This window comes from Halichoeres trimaculatus, unplaced genomic scaffold (assembly GCF_033239565.1).
Source record: "Halichoeres trimaculatus isolate MK-OKI-2021-1 unplaced genomic scaffold, fHalTri1.1 fHalTri1_scaffold_4, whole genome shotgun sequence".
Classification (NCBI taxonomy): domain Eukaryota; kingdom Metazoa; phylum Chordata; class Actinopteri; order Labriformes; family Labridae; genus Halichoeres; species Halichoeres trimaculatus.
Window position 1 is genome coordinate 2,046,100 of NW_027437182.1, and position 25,605 is coordinate 2,071,704.

At 43.4% G+C, this 25,605-nt stretch overlaps 2 protein-coding genes across 2 annotated transcripts; one reads left to right on the forward strand and one right to left on the reverse strand.

The window, feature by feature from the left end:
• Positions 1-2: 2 nt before the first annotated feature.
• On the reverse strand, positions 3-19,726 carry LOC141788618 (uncharacterized). Its single transcript, XM_074667532.1, has 5 exons — positions 19,283-19,726; positions 8,622-8,718; positions 2,886-3,039; positions 2,471-2,624; positions 3-2,144 (listed from the first exon to the last, which is right to left on the reverse strand). Exons 1-4 carry the CDS (start codon positions 19,607-19,609, stop codon positions 2,471-2,473), a joined length of 732 nt encoding a protein of 243 aa, XP_074523633.1. The 5' UTR covers positions 19,610-19,726; the 3' UTR covers positions 3-2,144.
• On the forward strand, positions 2,997-25,054 carry sid1 (secreted immunoglobulin domain 1). The gene is made up of 3 exons (XM_074667533.1): positions 2,997-3,104; positions 23,817-23,954; positions 24,393-25,054. The coding sequence occupies exons 2-3, from the start codon at positions 23,918-23,920 to the stop codon at positions 24,791-24,793; spliced, it is 438 nt and encodes a 145-aa protein (XP_074523634.1). The 5' UTR covers positions 2,997-3,104; positions 23,817-23,917; the 3' UTR covers positions 24,794-25,054.
• Positions 25,055-25,605: the final 551 nt, after the last annotated feature.

Below are 25,605 nucleotides of genomic sequence, written 5' to 3' on the forward strand. Positions count from 1 at the left end.
CTCAGAGGAGCTCAGAGGAGTCAGGTGTGATCAGGGTCGTTAAATTAAGACGCGTTGCCTAAAGCTTCGTTTGAGTCCCTGCTGATGGTTTTTAAATCCTCCGTCAGGTTTCAGAGTTTAGTTTGAGTTAACAGCAAGAGAGAAAAACCTCAGCGAGTTAAAACAGAGACCCTGAACGCATCGTGCTGGCTCCTGGCTGGACCAGGACCAGGTTTGAGACCTCCTCCTGTCTCAGTATGAAAGAAAGAAATGGAGGGAAACTTTTTGATAAAGGAGGCATTTCATGACCCCACTTTATGACACAGCGCCCCCTATGGATTCCTGTGGATAAGACTTGAAGGTCATGTGAGCCTAACATTTAATCCACCTGAACAGGTAAAGAGGCGAGCGTTTGATCTCGAGACAAACGGCTCCAACACACCGACCTGTCCGTCACATCAGGCCTCGTTATGCTAATTAATGCATAGGGGGCGCTGTTTACTATGTGGTCTCTGCACTACTGTTTAAAATCATGTTCTCTTAAATGAAACGATCTACATATCAGCCTCTGGAGTGCTCTCTGCTGCCACACTCCATTGAGCTTCATTCAGTGGTCGGTCAGTGTAACTGCATGTAAATTTACTCTGAATCTGACCCCTGCTGGCAAATCCTGTCAATGTTTCTTTTCCAGATGAACTTTAGAGGTTTAAAAAACACGATTATACACAGAAACAGCTAAGTTACAGTACATTTCTTTTATTTTTGAATATTTTGTTTTAAATGAGCAGAAAATTACGATGCACCATGAGTCCACTGTTTTTTTCTAGTAATAACAAAATGTTGCTTGATTGTTATCTCGACATACTAGAGATATTTTTCTAGTGACAAGGAATCATATTTTTATTATCTTGACATAAAAAAAATCCTTTTCTCATGGTAAAAATACTAATTGATAATGTGTACGTCTTGATTTCAACCTAAAGGAACTGCCACAAATTTTTTACTTCACTGGGTTTGTTTAAGTGCTGCCAGTTAGCAGATGAGAGGCTGATTAGCTCCTAGCTATCCGGCTGCTTCAGCTAAGCTAAGCTAACGTAAAAGTTGGCAAACTGAAACATAATTAAATGTTTATTTATTCACTGAAACGATCTTTGTTATGTCGATATAACAAGATAAAAAGTCCTTAACGCGAGAATAAAATATAGAAAAAAACATGACCTTTTTCGTCTCCTGTAAAAATGTGAAAATATGTTTTAAAAAAAACAACTATCAATGAAATTAGAAAAAAAAAATACTCCACAAAACTCAGTTTTTACGTGAAGATTGTGTATCCTTAATTTACCTCAAACAAAGAAATGTGAAAACAAATCAAATATTTTCTGTTTGATGGTTTTTATACCTAAAACCCCAGTTTATATATTTCAAATTTTACAATAATGGATAAGATTTGGGTTTAGAGTTAGCCGAGCCCTGACCAGACTCATTATTATCGGACGATGTAAAATAAGAGGTTAACTCTTCTTTGCTCTGACAGGACGGATTTCACCACATCTTTACTTTGAAAAGGAGATTTGAGACTTTACCGTCTGCTCAGGGTCAGTGAACGCATCGTTCTGTAACACCTGAAGCTAACAGCAGACACAGACTGAAACTGTCCAGAAAACAAAAAGAAACACCTGAATGTAGAACATTTCAAAGTGTTTCTGACTTAACTTTACGTCCTGTGAACTCAGTCTGTGAAACAGAAAAGTCTTCATGACTGTTTCTGGACTGTTGATTCTCAAACATCCTACGTCTGTGAACGCACCATCAGGGCGTTTCAACCCCTCTGAATCTCCATCAGGATCAAAGAGTCTGACGGCTGATTTAAAGTAAAGTCTGAAACCTGTAGGAGGATTTAAAACCTGATTATTCACAAAGCAAAACAAATCGAGTCGAAGCCGCAGAATAAAAAACAAAAACAAGTGAAGCAGCGGTCGTTAAACGGTCAGTCATCGTCCAATCATCCATCATACGACAGCGTGACACGTCAGCGTCTCCATAGCGATCAGGTGCGTAGACAGGAAGTTTGTACAGCAGTCGTTAAGTCCATCCAGGCTCCGCCCACCCCCGTCCTGGACCACAGTGCTCGCCGTCCATCGACAGGTCGCCGCCTCGTGGAGCTCCTGAGGAAAACACGGTGGAAACTTTGAGCTCCTAAAACATCCGAAGTTTCATGGTTTAAATACTCAGACAGTTTGTTTTTAAAGGTTCAGGGAGCGCCGTAAAGAGCAGATTCAGGGAACCCGGTTAAGACCATGAGTCTGATGAGGATCAGGTCTCTGCTGGGTTCATGAAGCCCACATCAGGATTCACTGACACCAGGACTCTCAGGGCGTGACGATGCGTTCAGGATCAGCGGTTTCTGCTGGTTTTCATTCTGTTGATTTATAGCTATGTGTGTGTGTGTGTGTGTGTGTGTGTGAGTGTGTGTGTGTGTGTCAGCACTCACTCAGGTAATGAGACGCAGAGCGCTGCAGACGAGCAGCGTCAGCGCAGGAATACCACAGAGGGGCGAGGCGTCTGAGGACGGGGTCGGAGTCGGGGGCTCCTGCTTCTGCTGCGTCTGCTGAGGGGCCTCTGAGTCCTCCAGCTTACACTTCAGACTGTCAACACACACACACACACACACACACACACACACACACACACACACACACACACACACACACACACACACACACACACACACAGAGTTAGGGCTAACGCTAACCTTCTCAGAAACCTTCACGTGAGACCTGGAGGTCCCTGAATGTCAGGTGCTGTAGACCTGCATTCTCTCCAGCGTCCAGCAGGGGGCGGACAGTGAGTGATTGAATATGTCAAACATTGATCAGGTTCAGGTCTCAGGATCTGGTTTTACTCACAGCTGTTTCTTCAGGTACTGCTGTCCGGACTCACAGGCTCGGTGCTGGCTCTGAGCGGCTAACATCTGGCTCTCAGCCGCCGCTCTCAGGGCAGCGCAGGTCTCCGTCTGATGGGCCGCCTGGGTCAGGTTCTGCTCCAGGGCGTCGATCTGATCTGAGGGGCAGACACAGAGACCACGTCAGACAGAGTGAGGCTCCAGAAACAAATGTGAAGAGAAGGTAAGATGAGTTGACTTTATGAAAACTTCACACATGTAAAAAAAAACCAACAACAACAAAAAAACAACCAAAATAAAACACGTTAATAAATAAATAAATAACCATATCAAAATGAATAAAGAGCACCAAAAAAAAAATACCTAAATGGAAAATTAAAAAATAAGAAAAACAAGAGCATCAAAAATATGTGAATACTTATATAAATATAACTTGGAAAATAAATAAATATATATATATATATATATATATATATATATATATATATATATATATATATATATATATATATATACTAAAAAAAAAACAAATACTTGCATAAAAAAATAGATAATATACATGCACATATGTTAATTTAATAATAATAATATATATATAAAAAATGCAAAAACTAATAAATACCTTAATTAAAAAAAAATCATTAAGTCCACCAAAAATGTATAAAAACCAGAATAATTAGAGGTAACAAAAAAAACAAACAACCAAAATAAAACGCATTAATAAATAAATAAATAAATAACTATATCAAAATAAGTAAAGAGCACCAAAAAAAATACCTGAATGAAAAGTTAAAAAATAAGAAAAACAAGAGCATCAAAAACATGTGAATACTTATATAAATATTACTCGGGAAAAAAAAATATTTATATGTATAAATATGAAATATATATATATATATATATATATATATATATATATATATATATATATATATATATATATATATATATATATATATAAATATATATATTAATATTATTATTATTATTATGATTATAATTATTTATATATATATATATATATATATATATATATATATATATATATATATATATATATATATATTTATATATATATATATTAATTTATATATAAACTAAAAACAAATACTTGCATAAAAAAATAGATAATACACATGTACATATATTAATTTAATAAGAATAATATATTTAAAAAAATCAAAAACTAAAAAATACCTTTAATTAATAAAAAAATCATTAAGACCACCAAAAATGTATAAAATCCTGAATAATTATAGGTTTATTAATACCACAAGAGATCAGAGATACTGTTTTGTCCACAGAGGGCGCCACATAAGGTTGAAAGTCCTCACACTAGCTTCAAAATTGACTTCAGTTTAAATCTTTTCCAGTTGCTTTATTTCAGGTTTCTTTTGCACCCCCTGTGGTCATCTGAAGTCACTGCAGCTCGGTATTAATACTTGTTATTTATTTTAGTATCAATGGACTGAAGCTATTTTTTGTTTTTAAATCACAGACTGTTAGAAACAGACAGAGTCATCGTGGGCTTCAAATCTGGCAGTTTTGCTGTTTCCATCGATGATAAGCAGAAACACAAGAGCTCACTTTTGGACTGGAGTGGGTTTGAGATGTTCTGTTTGGGTTTGAGATGTTCTGTTTGGGTTTGAGATGAAGTGGTGATAAAGTTGACTATAAATTGCCCAACACAGCAACAGTTACCAAGAAGGAGGATGGATGAACAGGGAGGTCCGGGGACATGGTGTGACCTGGTCTGGAGGTCTGGGAAGGACTGAGGTGTAACCTCAGGGACTGGAGCAGACTCTGGGCCGGGTCTGGTCCAGCTGAGCGGGGTCTGGATCAGCTTATAAGGCAGCGCTGAGTCTTATCTGAGAGTTATGAGAGGAATGAGCTCTGCTGCCAGCTCGCATGTTTTCTGTTCTTCAGCAGATCCTGGATCAGATTCAGACCCAGTGAGGTCACTGATGAAAACCTGAGAACCAGATCCTGGCTCTCATTAGGAGGAGGGTACAGTGGGAGGGAACAGGTGAGACTGAGACACGTGTCTTCACTCTGTGCTGAGGGACTCTGAACCAGGCTCTGTGAGTCTGTTTGGTCATTTATAACTTTACAACGTGCACGCCGCAAAAACTGGACCTGGATCAAGTGTCTGGGTCTGATCTCAGTAAAAATGTCTGATTAGACTTTGGGTCAGTCCCAATTCTGTCCTTTCTCCACGTAAATATTTGTCATGATTGAATTGTTGTTGCTTGTTTTGAAATCTCTCGTTGTAACAATCAAGCTAACGCTGCTAAAGCTAAAGCTAAAGCTACAGCTAATAACAGCTACAGTGATGTCAGAGCAGAGCGACACATTCACAGCAAACAAACTTCACTACAATGATCTGCATTTCATGAAGGATCAGACTGATAAGCTACATTCAGGAGCTGCATTAGCTACAGAAGCTATGCTAAGCTAACATTACAGGATTCAGGAGATACAGAATATAGATTCCAACTACTGTGATACTGTCAGAGCTTGTTTCAGAGTGTGTCTCAGAGCGTGTTTCAGAAAGTTTCAGAATGTTTCAGAAAGTTTCAGAGTGTGTTTCAGAAAGTTTCAAAGCGTGTTCAAGAGCCTGTTTCAGAATGTTTCAGAAAGTTTCAGACAAGTTTCAGACAAGTTTCAGAAACTTTCAGAGCGTGTTTCAGAAAGTTTCAGAGTGTGTTTTAGAGCGTGTTTCAAAAAGTTTCAGAATGTTTCAGAAACTTTCAGAATGTTTCAGAAAGTTTCAGAGCGTGTTTCAGAAAGTTTCAGAATGTTTCAGAAAGTTTCAGAGCGTGTTTCAGAAAGTTTCAGAATGTATCCGAGCGTGTTTCAGACAAGTTTCAGGACTTTCAGAATGTGTTTCAAAAAGTTTCAGAATGTTTCAGAAACTTTCAGAATGTTTCAGAAACTTTCAGAGTGTGTTTCAGAAAGTTTCAGAGCGTGTTTCAGAGAAGATTCAGAATGTTTCAGAAAATTTCAGTGTGTTTCAGAAAGTTTCAGAGCATGTTTCAGAGAGTGTTTCAGAGCATGTTTAAGAATATGTTTCAGATGTTTCAGAATGTTTCAGAAAGTTTCAGAATGTTTCAGAAAGTTTCAGAATGTTTCAGAAAGTTTCAGAGCGTGTTTCAGACAAGTTTCAGGACTTTCAGAATATGTTTCAGATGTTTCAGAATGTTTCAGAAACTTTCAGAATGTTTCAGAAACTTTCAGAGTGTGTTTCAGAAAGTTTCAGAGCGTGTTTCAGAGAAGATTCAGAATGTTTCAGAAAATTTCAGTGTGTTTCAGAAAGTTTCAGAGCATGTTTCAGAGAAGTTTCAGAATGTTTCAGAAAGTTTCAGAGTGTGCTTCAGAAAGTTTCAGAGCATGTTTCAGAGAGTGTTTCAGAGCATGTTTAAGAATATGTTTCAGATGTTTCAGAATGTTTCAGAAAGTTTCAGAGCAAGTTTCAGAGAGTGTTTCAGAGCATGTTTAAGAATATGTTTCAGATGTTTCAGAATGTTTCAGAGTGTGTTCCAGAAGGATTTTGAGTGTGTTTCAGAGCATGTTTGAGAGCATGTTTCTGAAAGCTTCAGAGCAAGTTTCAGAGCGTGTTTCAGACAAGTTTCAAAGTGTTTTTCAGAGTGTGATTCAGAATTTTTCAGAACAAATTTCTGAGCTTGTTTTGTAAAATGATTGATGAATGATGAGTGTGTTAAAGGGCGAGTTTCAGAACAATTCAGAGCAATTTTCAGAATGTTTCAGAGTGTTTTCAGAGTGTGTTTCAGAATATTTAGAGCGTGATACGGAATATCTTAGAGCAAGTTTTAGAGTGTTTTTTAATGTGTGTTTCAGAGCGTTTCAGAATTTTTCAGCATGAGATTCAGAGTGTGTTTCGGCGTTTTTTAGAGCGTTTTTTAGAGCATGTTTCATGAACAGGCAGGGAGAGCTGCAGATGTTTTTTCCTCTGGTCCCGTCACCTCCTTTATTTCAGTGACGGAGGTATTTTCCCTGACTAATCCTCTCCAACAGCAGCAGCAGCAGGGCGGGAACAGGAGCATGATGGGAGGTGGAGGGAGCGTTTAATGAAGGTGGCTTCCTCTGTAGAGGGGGGTGTGGGGGGGTGAATTCCTGTATGAATCAGATACGAGCAGAGCATTGTGTTCATGAGCTGAGGAACACGCCTGGTGTGAGACCAGAGCGTGTCAGAACAAAGCCACACGGAGCTGAGGTCATGTTTGTGTTGGGCTCAGCGAGGTCGCCCCAGAGAGTCCAACAGGACGCAGAGAGGGAGGGAAACCATCTGAGAGTTCACTCTTTGTTTCTGTAAAACAGCCACTAGGGGGCGTCGAACATCCTCGTTCCATCATCACAGTCTGATGACATCACAGCTCACCTGTCCCTCAGGTGTCTCTGATCCCAGATGATCAGTGTGCTGCGTTCACATCAGCAAACTCTGCTCCAGACCAAGGAACATGTTCTCCACTAGGGGGCGCTATGAGGAGGATATGTCAGGATGGTTTATGACAGGATCTGGATCTGGATTTGATCTGGATTGGTTTTCAGATTCAGACTACACTGACTTCACAAAAGAAGGAAGAAGGAAAAAGAAGAATGAAAAGGAGACAGCAAGGGAGGATGAATGAAAGAGAAAGGAAGCATGGAAGGAAGGAAAGGACGAAGCTATGGAGGAAGGAAAGGGAAGAAGTAAGGATTAAAAGGATAAAGGAAAGGAGGAGGCAAGCAAGGACCAAAAGAAAGGAAGGAAAAAAGGAAAAAGGGAGTATAGAAGGAAGAAAGAAAGGATAGGCAGGATGAAAGAAGGAGTGGAAGGTAGGAAAGATGGAAGGAAGTAAAGGGAGGAAAGAAGAAAGAAAGAAAGGACAGCACAATAGAAGGAAGCGTCCAAGGAAGGAAAAAAGGACAAGAAAGGAAGGATAGGGAGAAAGAAAAGACAGGAAGTAGGAGAGCAAGGAAGGAAGTAAAGGGAGCAAGAAGGAATGAGGCAAGGAAGGAAAGAGAGGACAAAGAAAGGAAGGATGGAAAGGGAAAGAAGGAAGAAAGAAATCAAGCATAGAAAGAAGGAAACAAGGGAGAAAGAAAGTATAGAAAGGAAGAAAGGGAGAAAAAGAAAAGGGAGCAAGGAAGGAAGGGTGGAAGGAACGATGGAAAAGGGAAAAGAAGGAAGGAAAGAAGGAAGTGAGGGAGGAAGGAAAGAAAGGAAGAAAGCAAGGACGGAGGTAGTCCACATGGGGTTTAGATGGACTCTGGTCTGGTTTTAGACCCTGACAGAAAAAGTTGATCCCATGATTCATCTCATGACGAACTCTGTGAGGTCAGAGCTGGAGGCTGTGAGGAAGTGGATCCTCTGTGGGGGGTTTTCGGTGGATCCGGATCAGAGTGGTCCAGTGGCTCAGTCTCTGCTGCTTCAGACCAGTCCAGTCTCAGATGGTGGATCCTCCCTCAGTTTGTTTCTCGGCTGAAGCTCTCGTTTCTCCCCAAACTGAGAGCGAGGATCAGTTTTATCCGCCTGGTTTTCCTCCTCTGACATAATTAAAAGGCCGCTCTCTGCGACGGCGTGTGTTTATTTACGATGACTCACGCGTCGTCTTGGTAACCGTGGGGAAAAAGCAGCTAAGAATATCTCTGAGCAGAGGGAGAAACTCTCCTTTCATGGCCCTGCTGGCTGTGATGATGAAGATGAGGATGATGAGGGAGGGGGTGGGGTGTTTCCTACCTTCCTGCAGGCTGATCTGAGCCGTGAGGTTGGCCTCCGTCAGAAGGAGCTGCGTGATGTTCTCCTGCAGGACGCTGACGTTGGCCTGCAAGACGAGCTGCAGGGGGAAACACACAGGCTGTTACTGAGGAGGAGGGGTTAAAGGAACAGTACACTCTTTATACTCCTCAGGCTGACGCACTTAGATCACATGTTGAGGCTAAAAACAGATTTATTATCACAATAACAAGTTTATAATCCAGACCATCATCTCTGCTTTAAAGGAGCAGTCCGTCATTTCACAGATGGTTTTAACTGTTGTACTGCACCTTTAAAGCATCTGTTACTGAATAAAACATCACAGAGGAGGAGTCACAGAGGCCCCGCCCCCAACCTGCCGCCCCTTTAACCCTTAAACTGCTGTAAACAGGTGAGCTGTTTATAATCCAGAAACCTCCCGCTCTGTTCTTTGATCTTTGGAGGAACATTCCAGAATGTTTGCTGCCAGAGTTCCAAAGTGCTTTGATCTTTCTTAAAGAGACAGTAGCTGAAATATAGCTCCCAGCTGTCAGTCAGAGGCCACGCCCCTTATCCTTCAACCCGCAAAGCTATGGTCTACAATCTGAAACCCAGATTGGCTGATGAGACACATTTGAAAAACACAGCCTCACTCACCCCTCTGTGTTCCAAGATCCCGCCCCCCAGCTCGTATCGCCCTTCTTCGCCTCCTAACAACACGTCCCCTCCGACAGAGCAAGAAGCAGCCGGCAGAAAATGTAACAAACAGACAGTCAGTCTGATCAGAGCAGAGCCGACTGTGGGCGGGGCTTTACCTTTCTCTGCGTGTCTTCACCAGCTCAGTTTACAATGCTAAAGATGTGTGGCTAACTTGTGCTAAAATCTATAAACAGAGCCGACCCGTTCCGACCAGCAGCATTCAGTCATTAGCCAGTACAGACTCAGACTAACTAGAGTTAATCAGCTGACATCTCCAACTGTGGGAAACAAAGTCATTACCTGTTCCGGAGAACAGCTGTTTGCCAGCTGATACGTGAAGCGAAGCCTCGGTTTCCCCGTGACGCACACAACACACAGCCAAACTCCGTCTAAGATTTCTGTGGTTTTTAAGGAAGCACTCACCAGAGCAGGTAGCCACCTGTATCCACCCTGGTGGGTTTTTAAGTAGTTCGGCATAAGTTCGGCTACAGTGGGAGTAGTAGCATCCACTGTTAAAGCTAATTCGTTTGTGTTTAGCCCTATGTGTAACTGTTGCTGTGAGCGCGCCCATCCTGTCAGCTGGTGCGTGTGCACGTTAATTGCTCAGCTGTGTGGAATCAAGCAGGAGGAAAGGAGACGGTAAATGTGAGCAGGTCAGATCAGTTTGGGTTTCTCATCAAGCTATCTACTGAGCTGTGTGTGGACCAAAACCCAGCCGGTAAGATCATACTTATTTCTTTTCTGGATACAGCAAGGCGCTTGTTGTGGTGGTAAGGCACTGTGGCGTGGTGGAGGAATGTTTGTGATTGTGTTGGATCCATGGCCGCTGGTGAGGAAATTAGAGAAAGTGATCATTTTTCTGCCTGAAAGGTCGAACTGAGTGTTTCACTGTTCAACAGAAACTCAGCTGTCTCTGCGTCAGTCGGTCTTCTCTGGCTCTGTGACGCTTGGGTAGCTGAGCAGCTAGCTGACGTGAGAGGGGTAGTGGGGAAGGATGACGTGGGACCATGGGCATGACGGTGCAAAGCGAGGGAGATGGATTGGATGGACTCACAGCCCTATAACCGGTATTATTACGATGTACAAAGCTTCCAAATCATACACCATAGCTTTAACCTGTTTAAATATGACATCAGTAGCGCCACCATGTGGATCTACAATGGATTCACAACTTTCAGTATTTTTTTAGATACTTTCATCTTTGTCGTCATGGACTCCTGAAACCCAAACACAGGCAGAGTTTAGTTTGTGATTTACAAACCCCACAGGCTGAGATTTGAGATAAAAGATAAATTTAGTCTGAAACCATCAGAGGAAGACTGTGATCTGTTTTCTTTGTTGAAGACCTTAAGGGGACTGAACCAGGATCCCCCCGGTCTCAGAGGAGACAGATTCACTTAGGGAACATGCGACCACAGGTCGACTTGTTGATACTCATCAGGCACATGAAGCATCTTGGGACTTTGTTTATTTGGTTGTGGATTGTCCTGTTGGTTTTTCACGCAGCATGGGGTCACAGGTCTCTGGCACTGACATGTCAGGGGTCACAGCCTGGAAAGTTTGGGAGCTCTGGATCAATCCCATCCACTGTGAGCCCACAGCCAGAGCGTGGTAGGTTCAGGGAGGTCAGGAAATCTCCAAACTTAGAGTTAAATCTAAAAACTAAACCATAGATCAAGCGTGTCTGATTCACTGCTGACTCCTGATGGTGGTATCAACCATCACTGATCCTGGACACATGTGGACCAGCATGTGGACCAGCATGTGGTGCCAGACCCGGCCCGTCTCTCTGCTGCTGATTGAAAGCAGGACCGACGCTCTCTGAGAACTTTAAGGAACATTCCTTTCACTGAACGCAGCCGTTAAAGTTAGATCAGTGCTTCAGACAGAGGCAGGGGGCGTTCAGGAACACCGAGGAACAGTAAGGAACACTGATCAACATGGAGGAACACAGAGGAACCCGCCAGCACAGGTAACACACCTGTGAGACGTCCCCCTGACAGAACGTATCGAACTGCAGCTCAGCCGTCATCAGCACTTCCTGCATGTGACCACTGGTGGTGCTGTGGAGCTGATCTGGATCCTTGAATGAGTTGCGAACAAACCCAAACCCTTCCTGAGGGATCCACAGTTTCTGACTCCGACACTCTCAAACCCTGTGAGACCTCCAACAGAAACCTCTCCTACCCCGAGAGGTGAGGTAGTTTATTTCATTCCTGAACTCAGACTCCTTCTTTCCACAGGAAGTCATCTATCGCCGCCTTTCCTGCTCGACGGCGTCTCTCCGCTTCGATAAAGATATGAGTCTGTTCTCTGGACTCCACGCCCTGCACACGTCAAGCTGAACAAAGATCAACCGGGAAAGGAAGTGAGGCACCAGAACAGCACGTAACGTCCACTCACTTTCAAAATAAAAGGCCGTGTTTGGATTCTTTGCTGATCAGATCGATTAATGAGGAACGCTCAGTGAGCCTGGACACAGATCAGTTCACCCCAGCGCCACTTTTAGCTCATCACTGTCATTATTTAACACTTAAAAGCTGAACTTCCTGGTGGAGAAGTCACAGACTGATGCAGCGTGTCAGCTCCTTCAAAAGGAAACGCCGTCCTCAGAGTCTTCAATGATACCTTTAATGATTTAAAGTTCCCATCTCCTGCTCCTTTTCTGCAGTTTAATCTGGATCATTGATGTCTTCATGAAATGGTAGTAACATGTTTTGGTCCAAAAAGCCAATAAATCAAGCACAGCAGCATTGTTTCCAGGCTCTCATAGCCCCTCTGTTCAGAACGCTCTGATTTAGTGGGCGTGGCCTTCATATGTAAATGAGCCACCGCTGATACCGCCCCGCTCTTCCACGTCACTGAGAGCGGCGCCACATGCTCCGAGCGCACAATGTTTAGAAAACAGAGAAGCTGGTTTACCGTAACATTACAGGCTAAAACAACAGGCTAACTGCAGCTAAAGTTAGCATCCTGAAGCTAACACAGAGACAGGGGGGACACTGAGGAAAAGCTCTTCCATCTGCTCCACAGCACACAGCATTTAAAATACTCACATTTCCAGGGTCCCAGGTTTGTTGGAGGATGGTTGGTAATGCGCCTGGATTCAGGACCAGTCTATTGGCTAGCCCTCTGTTGGACTGTCCAAAGTTGGAAAAGCAGTCGGCCGTGAAGTGACTAGCACACACATGCTCAGTTTTACTGAGTGTAGCTGGAACATTTCCTTGATAAATGAACTCTAGACACTTAGTCCGTCTTCTTCTGAGATGGGAAGCTTGAGCATGGAGCTATGTGGCTGTTTACAGCCAAAAACAGAGCAGTGATGGCTCTTCAACTTCGGCTGTGGGTGGGGAGGAGGTTTGGGGGTATCTGCTCTGGTGGACCAATCAGGTCAGACTTGCTCCTGATTGGTCAAAAAAGGGAATTGCTGACGTCGGCAAATCCCAAAAATCCAAACAGCTGGTTTTAGGTCAGGATTTTACATTAACAAGCTCTACTAAGAACAGGTTTGGTCATTAAAGACTCAGAGATCAATCTCAGACAGCCCATCTTCTCTTCTTTCAGGAACTGTTTGAATCTCTTGCCCAATTGGTTGAAAAGTTACGGTAATTTAAAGAGATTTTTGAATGGGAGCGGCTGCACTCTGACGGTTTTAAAAAAGAAGTCTCTGTACAACACGCTCTTTTTGGCGTTTCAGGTCCCCAAATCACCGACCTGTACCGTCCCACTTTTTGTTCCCTTCTGTTGGGGTGTTAGACACACTGATCCAACCCCAGAAGGTGGAGCCAGAAACACAAAAGTCTGCTGATTGGTGGAAAGAATGGTCACTTCCTGTGCGACAGCTGTAATAAAGAATAACATATAACCCCGCCATGTTTAAATCTCCAGTCCACTTCCTGAAGAGAACTTCCTGTCACGCTACTACGTCACTGACGCAGCTATCAGCGTCCAGCTTACACGCCGCCTACCAAGAAGGCCACGGTTGGCTGTGGAAACACAAACAGGATCAGGCTTTACTGATCCGACCCGTACCAAACTGGACTGATCCAAACTGGACCACTTAGGGGAAACTATCTTCAAAGACCACCAGAACCAAACAGACTACTTTTACACCATTCCACTTCTTCTTACTGTATCCATAGCAACAGCAGCAACAACAACAGCAGCAGCACGGTGGACTTCCTGTACTCAAAAGACCAAGATGCCTTGCAAACAGAATTGAGCAGAAAACAAACTAGCGTTCCTTTGGATGAAGATAAAACTGGATTATGAGCATGTTCTGGTTTTTAAAAAGGGTTATTGGTGTTTTCATGGCCGTGCACATCCTGGTTAGCTCCTTATATTAAGATAAAACCAGTTCAGGCCTCGTCTCAGTCTAATATCTGGATTTAAGACATTTCTCTGGACCTGCCTGGTGAATGTGGCTCAGACTGAGTCAGTTAGTAAAAAAAGGGCGTAAACACTTGATTAGATTCCAGTTTTTGACGTATACTTTAGGTCCAGCCTGAGTCCATGGCGTCCAGAGCCTGCTGTAATCTTTAAACATGTCTGGAATGTTCTCCAGGAGTCCCGGGACAGAGTCCAGGTCCTCCTCAGGCCGATCAGCGCCCCCTCAATGACTCCCAGAGCTCCACTATAAACACTGACAGATCATAATCCTGGTGTCCGTCCAGGACAAAGCGATGGAGCTGAGCGGGGATCGATCAAACAGGGCGCCATCAAACAGGGCGCCATCAAAGAGCCGCGCAGAGTGAAGCCGCTCCCTGAAAATGTCTCACAGCTCCTGGAAATACCACACCAGCTCCAGGAGTTTCACAGCTCCGAGCAGGAGGACCGGGCTGTGACCAGCACTTAGACGTTAGAGGTGACAGGTATTTACCCAGCATGCACCGGGGTCACTGCAGCTGATCACAACACAGGCTGAGCCCAGGTGGAGTCCTGAGGACGCCTCAGACCCTGAGGGGGCGGTTTCCAGAAACCGTGCTGTTTCCGTTAGCCTCCCTTCAGATTTAAGCACAAACTTTCACTTCCTCTTCTTCAGATTATCATCAGATTTTTACCTGCTGAGCAAATCTGTCAGATTAGAAACAAACCACGACTCCACCGCGAGTGAGAGACACTTCCTCTAACAGGAAGAGACCTCAGAGTCAGGATTATATCTTTATGAGTCTGTATCCTGTCCCTCTGAGGCCCCAGTAGTGTCCTCACATGATTTACAGCTCAGTGAGATCTCTCTGGTGTTTAAAATCTGACTTCCTCCTTCAAACTCTGCTCTGGCACCCCATTTTTTAAAGACCTGATGTTAAAGGTGCAGTTTGTAGAAACTGTAATGTTAACATGTAGCGTCCATCTGTTCCTCAAACATCCCGTCACTCAGATCCTCATAGTATAAACACTCTCAATGTCAATTCTTTCCTGCAAAACAACAAAAATATACTCTCTTCTTCTTCTTCTTCTACTGTAAAAACAACAACTGCTCCTCTCTTCTTCTCTGCCTGACGTCCAGGTAGATTTCAGGATCAGAAAACTGTGTTTCGCTCTTTCTGTCCCCCAAAATCTGCTGTAGACAAACACGGCCGTTTGTTAAGCCTGCCTCTGTGAGCTCCATCAATGAGGTTCTAGAATGTTCATCATCAAGCACAGAGAGCTTTCTGTCTTTGTGATGTCACTACATTCTGGAACTCTCTGTTTATAAAGATAAGATGGTCCTGTATCCCTCTCACAGCAGAACTCTGAGCTCAAGGACAGAATCTAGAGTTCTAGAACTCCTGCTGAATGCACTGCATTCTGGGACATGTAGTCTTCTCATTGTTTGTACTGTTTGGTTTACCTCGTCTTCCTTATAGTGACATCATGGCGATGTTTTCATTTTTTTTTTTTTTTTGTTGCTAGGCGCCGCCCTGTTGGCTATGGCTGCCTTTTGCAGCAGCTCTTGCTTCTTTGTCTGTTTCTTGTAATTTTTTCGTCTCTTTTTCGTCATCTTTGTATTTGGAGTGGATCATAACTTTGTTTGGCTCATTTGTTGGTCATGGACACCAAACTTTTTGTGTCTTCAGTGATATTTTTACTACTTTTTCTCCTGTGTTTGTCTGGAGATCCTACATGTAACCATGGCTGCATTGTTTACATGTGAAATCAGCTGTTAGCAGCCTGTAGCATGTCAATGCTAACTGGTTCTAGGCCAGATGTTTCCCCAAAAGGTGAGGAGAAGGAGGTGAGGACAACGTGCTGGTTCTCAGGTGTGAGCTAAGAAGTGACGACATGGACCTGTCCTTCCATCCATCGTTATTGGGAACGTAAGATCTATCTCCAATAAGATGGACGAGCTAGCTGTGCTAACCCAGCAACAGAGGGAATACCAGAGGGCAGAGTAGCATCATGCTAGGATCCAGGATCCAGGAGACAGAGACTGAACAGACTGCTGAAGAAGCTCAGTCCTGGACCCTGTGGAGGTGGAGGCTGGCTGACTGGACAACGATGGACAAGCTGTCAGCATCGATTTTCTTATGGAGCTTTTTGCACTTTCTATACACTTTCTTACTTTGGTTTTCTTGATTGCTGCTGTGACTTCAATTTCATTGTACTTGCTACAATGACAATAAAGTTCTGTTCTATTCTTTTCTATTCTGTGCTATAGAGCTGAAAAAGTCGTGTTTGAACTTTGACCCTTTGAATCTTTATTCTGAGGCTGACAATGTTTCACAAGAGCGCGCTCTGACCTTTTTTTTTCTTTTGGACGCTTTTTAAGGATTTCATAAGGACACGGTGACAGCGCAGTGTGAGGACAGCAGGGGATTCTGGGATTTGTGGTGCAGGTTGGCACACAGTCTCAGCTTTCAACATTCCTGTCTGCAGGAAAACATCACTCTGACATATTTGCACACTTTCTGCTTCTATTAATACATCTGACGCTGAAGGCTGAGAGTTTCCCTCTGAGCGACCGAGCCTGAAGTTTCACAGGATGAGCCCAGAGACGGAGTCACGAGAGGAAAGTCAGAAAAGAAGGAGGAATGAGTCAGGAGGAACCACCAAAGGAGGAGGAGGAGGAGGAGGGAGCGCGAAGGCAAACACTCACTTTTTCCAAGCAGCAGCTCTGACTCTGAGGAGCTGGAAATGTTGGAAGAAAGCGGAGTGTTGAGAGGAGCCGGCCTGCTGGGAGGAAAACTATTCAAAGAGTCAGGAACGCATAAAACCTGCTCCCAGAGTGGAAAGAGTGAGAGTCTGAGAGAGCCTGTGTTCATATCACACATTATTCAACCCACCGTGTGTGTGTGTGTGTGTGTGCTGATCCATCTCTGAGAGGGCTGTTTATGCACACACACATGGAAGCTGTTAGTGTTTTGGTGAGCAGGGTGTGGCCGCTCGGCTCAGTCTGGAATGAAGAGTCTATTTTCAGTATCAGTTTGGAGACGAGTCTCTGTATGGATCAGGTCTTCACCTGGGGCCGGTCTCAGGTCCACATCAAACTGGTTTTTGTTTGTGACTCAGTGCCTGTCTGTAGCTGGACTCTGGACTCTGGACACTAGCTGCTTGTTTCAAACCAACAAATCGCTTCAGTTAAACTTTTCTGAGTTTGTCTCTGACTTAAAATCATCCGAACAGAGAAAACTTTCAAATCTTCATTGATTCCTGACACAAAATGTTATCCAAGCTCCAACAGCTCATCTGTTAAGAGTCCGACTTTTACCTTTCGGACTCATATTCCCCAAAGTTTACCGAACCAACAGCTGAGAAACACTGAAACGTTTACTGCTGTTGAAGCTGTGTTTGGGCTAATGTTAGCATTAGCTTGCCTTGAATCCCTACAAACAAGGGCTGTGTCCGAAATGGCATACTAACATACTACATACTACATGGTCGTTGTGTATATACTGTATACTACATACTATAAGTATGATTAGAGTGCCAACCGTTTACACTGTAGTATACTACTCGGTTTCCCATGATGCATTTCAAAACCTCCGACGATAAAAATTGGAAGCTACATAAGTCTATGGAAGCACACCAGGCTATCAAATATCTCTGTTGATTCGCCACATTTGAAAGTTTTAAGAACATTTTAGGCAAGAAAGTCATCACTTAGAAAACCAAAATGTGGTCATTTGGGCCACAAAACGCACGGATACAAATTTAATTTAGAGATTTCGGACATTCTGTTAAGAGCGCCAATATGCTATCGAAGAAACTTCTGGTCAGCTCCAAAACAAGAGCCCAATTTACAAAAGCGTTAAAGAACTTAAAGGAGATAAACGGGTGCTTTTATTTTGAAAACGGGAAGTTTGCTAGTGGCTGATTTTTAGCTAACACCGGTCTCAAGACGAATTCATATCTCTTCAAAAAATTAAAAAATGTTTACTGCTCGCAGACACCGAAGACGATCCGTCCGTCGCCTCAGGCACTTTATTTCTTTGTACTTACGTTTAGGTTTCCCTGTAGAGCTAAGTCCATTTTAGTTGCTTCTCATCTTGTCATCTCAATCTGTATTTACGTTTATAAATACGGGGCTCGCAATGCATTATGGGGCGTGTCAGTGCGACTAGTATGCCCACCTCCCATACTTACAATTTTTTCCGATATAGTATACATCCGGGTATTTCTCGCGCACACAATCTTTTCATACTATTTAATGTGAACGCACTACATACTATTTTTGACGTCACACTTAGTATGAGTAGTACGTTAGTATGACATTTCTGACACAGCCAAGGTTTCTAAACAGGAAGTGTCTTACCAAGTCTTTTTGTGGACTTCCTGTCTTTGATCTGAAACTGAGATGCCCAAAAAGCTCACCATCTTTTCCTTCAGGAACCATTTGAATTTTTCTCTTGCCCAAATAGTTGAAGAGTTACGGTAATTTTAAGAGAACTGATAAACTGGGCGCTCTGATGTGTCTTAAAGAGATAAATACAACGTAAACATGTTGGTCACTCCGCTACATAACTCATAACGGAGCTACTACTTAGCCACATCTAGTTAGCTCAGCTGTTAGCTTATAGAGCTAACAGTATGCTAGCAGGATTCAGAGATAATAGCATTAGCTGCAGGGCTGGGATGATATGCTTTTCTCCTGATTTCAGTTCTTTTACTATTTTGGGGTGCCGATTTGATTTTTTACAGTTATTAACAAAATGAAGAAATAAAAAAAATAAATAAAAAAAAGATTTTTGAACAAAAAAATTGCAATTTAATTTCATTTAAAAATCATAAAACAAAATAAATAAATAAAATGATTTAAATCAATTTTTTACCCCCATTCCTAATTAGCTGAGTCCCAGTTTGTGATGCTAACATCTACAGGTGTGCCCACCTGTCAGTCACTAAGCCCCGCCCCTAATCATGCAAAGCTTGTAATCTTAACATCATCAAAACCACTGAGTTATGAAAGCTCCGCCCCTTTTCTGCAGACAGCCTCTAGTGGACACTTGAAGAACTGCAGTTTTTAACACTTTCAACTTTTCATCAACTTTTGTAACACCACCACTGCTCCCATCACCAACACTCTTTGATCTCCAACCAATCAGAATCAAGAGGGGGCGGGACTAAAGCTATCAGCTTTGACAGCAGCAGCAGAGATTCATTCAGAGGAGATGCTAACCATGCTAACCACGCTAACCGCGTTCACCTTCACGAGGTACTGACTCCAAATAAAGCTGCTAACGCTATGACATCATCCCATCAGCTGTTTCAGGTTTTCTCAGTGAATGTTGTCAAAAAGAAAAGTTTTTGACTGAAGGGTTTTCATTAGCGTCTCTGAGTATGCTAACGTTAGCTAACGCCTTAACAACCAAGGATTCCCCTGTGATTCTCTGTTCTGATTGGACAGACGATAAACCAGGAGCTCATCTGTCCTCAGTCTGTGCCTTCAGACCCAGAGGAGGATCTGTGGCCCTGGTCTGGTCTCTGACACCCTGAGGATCAGACTGAACCTGGTTTCTAGGAAGAGAAAAGCCAAACTCCTCACTCACGTTCTCCTGTCGACTCTCCTCCAGCGTGCGGTTGATGGCGTCCAGGTTTCCCAGCAGCACCGCGATCTGCGCTCTCTGCCTTTCCTGCTTCGCCCGCTCGGCCTCCACCTGCTCCTCCAGCGCCACCTTGTCCTTCTTGCACACCACCTTCACGCCCTCCAGCTTCTCGGTGGCCTCCTGCAGGTCGGCGTGGCAACGAGCCGAGCCCTTCAGGTCCGGGGACGTGGACCACACCACGATGACGATGAGCGAGATGATGGACCACAGCGCCAGCAGGCCGATGACCACATTCTTGGCCTTCTGCGAGGACTTGGAGGGGTCAGCCATGAGGAGGGCGGAGGAGGAGGTGAAGAGGATGGAGGATGATGAAGACGAGTGGTGGAGCTGCTCTCAGTCAGACTCTCTCAGGTCGGAGTGAGACGGACTTTCCCTGCAGGCGGGAACACAGGGAGGACGGAAAACCTCAGCCACACCCCCTGCCTCACCCACCGCTCTCCCCCCAACGTGCACCACTCCCTTCTTCCTCCTCCTCCTCCTCCTCCTCCTCCTCATGTCGCTGTGAGAGGACGCCGTGGTCAACAGGAAAGTCACAACATGAGAGCACACACACACTTTTCACACAGAAACGAAACTTTCCAAAGAAGCTCTGCCTCTGTGTGTGTGTGTGTGTGAGTGTGTGTGTGTGTGTGTGAACACTGAGCCTTTCTGTTTCTGTTTCCCGGCCTGGCAGCCCCTGTGAACCTGGATGAACCCTGAACAGTAAACATGGATCTCTGCAGACGTTTCTCCGGTTGTTTGGAGCGAAGAAACAAAACTCAGAGAAACAGAAACACAGGGAGGAGGAGGAGGAGGAGGAGGAGGAGGAGGAGGAGGAGGAGGAGGAAGAGAGGAGGAGGAGGAAGGAGGAGGAGCAGGAGGAGGGAGAATAGAAAGAGAAATAAGGAGTAAAGCTCCTCACTCACTCTTTCCTGACCTCCTGCCAACGGCTGGCACACAGCTGGCACAGGCCCCGCCCTCTGAGCTGTGATTGGCTGAGAGAGGAACGACCTTGTACACGCTTTGACTCCTGGATCTATAAACATCTGAATTCCTGCAAAGAGCCGTGGCCCCGGTCCAATCCGGGCCCCTGACTCACACAGGGTTAATGCCAACCTCTGTGAAGCCCCGCCCACCTCCCTCAGGACACGCCTCCCTCAGACTGGAGGCCTGACCTGGATGAGCTGCAGAGTTAAACCAGTGACGTGAGGACAGAGAGTCCTGGAGGCTTCGGGTCTGTTAGAGAGGGTTTGGTCCTGCAGGTCCAGGCGGAGCAGAAGTCTCTGGACCCAAACACCATCAGCTGACAGGAAGCTTTAGGGTAGTTCAGGCGTAGCTAACAGTTAGCGATAGCTTCCTCCTCTGAGCGCAGCATGGTTCACATCAGACAGAAACAAGGATCAGGGTCAAACCTGGACCTGTTCCATGGCTCTGGTTTGGAGACCACTTTGTTTTGACGTATTTCCAGATCTGTTTCTGTCTCTGAGGACTGTGGCACACAGTGGCTGTGTCTCAGTTCAGGGTCTGCAGACTTCAGAGGACCCAGCATCTGTAGCCTGCGTAGACCACAAAGGCCCAGCTGAATTGAGACGGTCTGGTCTACAAAGCATTTCCTGGTTGTCACCCTCGAGGTCCTCTAAGACAGTGGTTCTCAAATGGGGGTGCGTGTACCCCTGGGGGTAGGTGAGGGAACTCCAGGGGGTACACAAGATTCAATAATGTATATTCAATGTAAAGCAACAAAGCAAAGTCCATTAACACCATTTGTTTAGTCAATGTTTGAATCCAGTATAAGTCTACGTTCATAGACTGAAAAATGTTTACAATAGATGAAAATATTAACGTGCTATGTTCGACCTTTTTTTCCAACCAAAACAGCTTGATTGGGGGGTACTTGGCATGAGAAAACATTTTACAGGGGGCACATCACTGAAAAACGTTTGAGAACCACTGCTCTGAGACGTCGTTTTGACTTGACGATGCCAATAAATATTTGTGTGTAAGAAAACAGAGAGGGTTTCAAAGTTACACCGCTCTGTTTGTGAGCTCCTACGATGCGTGGTTAGTTTTTGACACGTATGAATACACAGCTACGCAGTGCTACGCGGTCATCAGCATCGTCTCGAGTCGCGTCATCGTATAGATTGTCTGTGTTTGTGCTCCGTAACTTTCTCCGTATCCTCACCTGTTTCATATCATGGACACAAAATAGAAAAGCAGGATCTTTATTCCCATGAATATGACGTACATAACATGAATTTGGATACTTATTTGGTGGTTTAGGGGCTACCTAGGGTAAAAATATGACTTACGCAGAATTTCAGGTTACGATGCGTTATTACATTTTTTTTCTTTGCTTTATTATTATTATTATTATTATTATCATTTTTATTATTATTATAATTATTATTATTATCATCATTATTATTATTATTATTATTGGCATATTATTGTTGTTATTATCATCACTATTATTATATTTATTATTTTTATCAATATTATTTTTATCATCATTAATATTATTATATTATCATTATCATTATTATCATTATTATTATTATTATTATTATCATCATCATCATCAATATTATTACCATTATTATTATTATTATTATTATTGGCACATTATTGTTATTATTATTATCATTTTTATTATCATTATTATTATTATTATTATAATTATTATTATTATTATAAGCATATTATTGTTATTATTATAATTATATTTATTATTATTATTATTAGTATCATTTTTATTATTATATTTATTATTTTTATCAATATTATTTTTATCATCATCATCATCATATATATTCTTATATTATCATTATCATTATTATTATTATTATTATTATTATTACTATTATTATTATTATTATTTCGTTATTATTGATAGAGTATAGAACCTCCTTCTACATGAGAGTTAAGCAACAGGGTACATTTTCAACATCTGAACAAGTACTGGGCGTATAATGGATTAAAAAAGTATAAACTGAAAGCTGCTCAAATAATTTAATGTCTTTTTTCAATTACCTGTAAAAAGATTAAAAAAAAAGATTAACAAAGAGGAACTGTGTTTCCTCTGTATGTGACTTAAAAAGAGCCCAAACACATTTTTACACAGCAAAACAAAACCTTTAATGTTTTAGAAATATAATCACACAGTTCTTGCCAGAAATCCTTCACATCTGGATAAATCAGGACTCTTTCAAAGGATCTTAGGATATGTGAGGCCACGAAGGATTCACCAAATCCATCTTTCGTGGCTCCTGAAAAGGAGGCGGGGTTCGTCGTAGCCTTTGGAACTGGACAGCCTTTGACGCCCCGCTGTGACGTAACTGGTCTTCAGATTCAGCCTCCGTAGGTAACAGGCTCTGAACCTGGACACAGACACAGACTAACAGCTCTGAGCCTCCCTACATTAGTTTCTCCCTGAGTCAGAGTCATGTGACCTCTCCTGCAGGAGCTGGTGACTGTGGTGAGACTCAGCTGTGTTTAATATCATGAAGAATCTGCACCGCAGGCCAAAACACTTCAAACAGTAAATACCACTCAGTGTGAGCAACGTCTTCTTCATCACCATCATCATCATCATCATGACCTTAAAAAACCCTCTCACACCTCTGCAGAGTGAGCGGCTCCAGGTGACCTCTCACCTGATTCCTCCGTCCAAACAGGAAGCTGAGAGGAAGACGAGCTGTCCACTGCAAACGCTGCCATCCAGCTCCGCTCTCAGTTTTTAATACGACTCAATCCTGACCCGTCCAGAAAAATCTGACTCCAAGACATTAAAGGACAAAAATGATGCTTTGGTTCAACATCCGTCAATCCAAAGTACAGTTTATCTTTTAATATCCGGGAATCAACGTTTTTCTGGTCCTTCCAGGTAAATTTCACTGAAATTGAGTCAAACTAGTTTTTTTTTTACTTCAGTCAGAAAAAAACACTTGCTCAGACTGGCTCAGCAGCTCCTCCCTGTGGCAGGAACCTGTCATTACACACAGGAACATCATCATCCCACTTAACACAGGTTAGGAGGTTAGATCAGAGGGGTGTGTTAGGGCGCCCTCTGCTGACACAGCTCACACACTGCAGCCAGGAGCTCACACACAGAGCAGCAGTTTAGAGAATAAAGACCCGGAGATTTTTCTGACTCCAAACAGAAATCATCAAACTTTTTTCATCTCATCTCATATTTCTGCGTCAGACCGTTGATTATTTTAGATTCACAGACCAAACAGAATTTAAAGACGCTGCAGTCTCCAGGTTTTTTCTGTCCCTCTCAGATTTTACGAACCAAAAACTGCCGCAGGATGACACGTTTGTTGTTCTGCTCCGTGGTCACATCAACTGTCAGCGAGTCTCACTGAGCAGCTGCACACACACTCACACACACACACACACACACACGTTCACACTGGAGACGACACCAACGCAAAACAATCTGCAGTTTCCCGACTGTCCACTAGAGTCTGACGGGAAACCTCTGTGCGTGCAGTGAGGTCACATGGTTCACAAACCACCAGAGTCAGTCAGAAGCTGAACGCAGACCAGAGAAGAAGACTCCAGTCTGAGACGCGCTCTGAGACCCGGTGAAGGATGGACCTGGTCTGTGTGATCCTCCTCTCGCTCTGCGGTGAGTCTGCTTCATGTGTCCGTGTTTAGACGTGTTTTTAACGTGTTTTTAACGTGTGTTTAATGGACCAGGTGTATCTGTCTGATTTCCAGCTTTCCTGTCTGAGAAATGTTTGAAGACACAGACTGAAGGAGGAGCCAGAGTAGAGCGCCACACGCTGACCCGTAATGAATGGAGTAACAATGGGTGTTAGCGCTCGTTAGCCTTAATAAATCATTATTTCCTTATTCTGCTAAAAGTCACAGGGAGTGACACATGAAACACCCAAATTACTTCAAAAATCTTTCAACTTCACCTCCTTTTTAAACATACAAAGGTGTCTTCTGTTGCTATGACGACCAACGAGTTACCGTAAATGACCTAACAGCTCGTTAAGGTTGATTTGAACAATAATTTGGAGTTCTTTTAAGAGTAACCTGATCTTCGTTGTGTTTCCAGGTGTTTGTACAGAGCAGGATGTCTCCGCCCCGCCAGCCTCCACGCTTCACGTGACAGTCGGAGAGAACGTCACCCTGCGCTGCCCCCTGCTGGACCCCGCCAACGTCACAAACGGCTCCTTCGACCACCTCAGAGTCAGCTGGTACCGGCAGGCGGCAGGACAGAGTCCGGAGATGCTGCTGAGCTTCAGCCCCACAAACGGCTCAGAGCCGAAGTACGGGGCCGGGGTCGGCCCGGATAAAGTCTCAGCCGGGTCTGACGGGTCTCTGAGGCTGCACGGGTCCCGGCACAGCGATGCGGCGTTTTATTACTGTGGGCTCAGTCAGGGAGCGGAGAAGGAGAGACTCACAGAGACATGGTCTGAGCTTGGATCTGGTCTGGACCGAGCCGGTTCAGTCTGAGTTTCCTCTCAGAGAGTTGAACTTTTGTCGTCTCTCTGCAGTGCTCCTCCCAAACACATGGGGGCAGTGTGGTCTGTTTGACCATGAGCGTACTCTGTATTACTGAGGCTGGAACATTTCGATGTTTATCAAACAGGAAGTGTTAAAGAAAAGACCGAGGAAGGGAGGAGAAGGTTTTGTTTTGGACTTTTTGATTTTTATTTTTAGTCTGATTCAGTCAAAAGGATCAGAACGAGTCCAGAGAAAAGTGATGGGAAGGGGAACGGGCATCAGACGGTTAAAAAAATTAACAACTTTAAAACATACAAATGTAAAATGTGTTAAAAAAAAACTGTTCAAATGTTTTTTCAAAGTATTAAAATAAATATTCATGGAATTATCCAAAAACACAATAAAATTAATGTTTAAGAAGAATAAAATGTTGTCAATGTTAAGAAGGATAAAAACACTGAAGGAGAACGACTGAGACACAGATCCACCACAGAGCTCATTTCTTCAGGAGGAAATAACTTCAAAGCTAACAGTCAGAAAGTAAAGAGCTAACAGATAAAAAGCTAACAGAAAAAGAGCTAAAAGGCACAAATCTAACTGAAGGCTAACAGATAGAAAGCTTACAGTGAGCTATCAAAAGGCTAAGAGACAGAAAGCTAACAGACGCAAAGCTAATCAAAAGAACGCTAACAGACAGAAAACTAACAGAAAGTCAACAGATAAAGAGTAAACAGAAAAAGAGCTAAAAGGCAGAAAGCTAACTGAAGGCTAACAAACAGAGATCTAACAGACAGAAGGCTCACAGAGAGCTATTAAAAGGC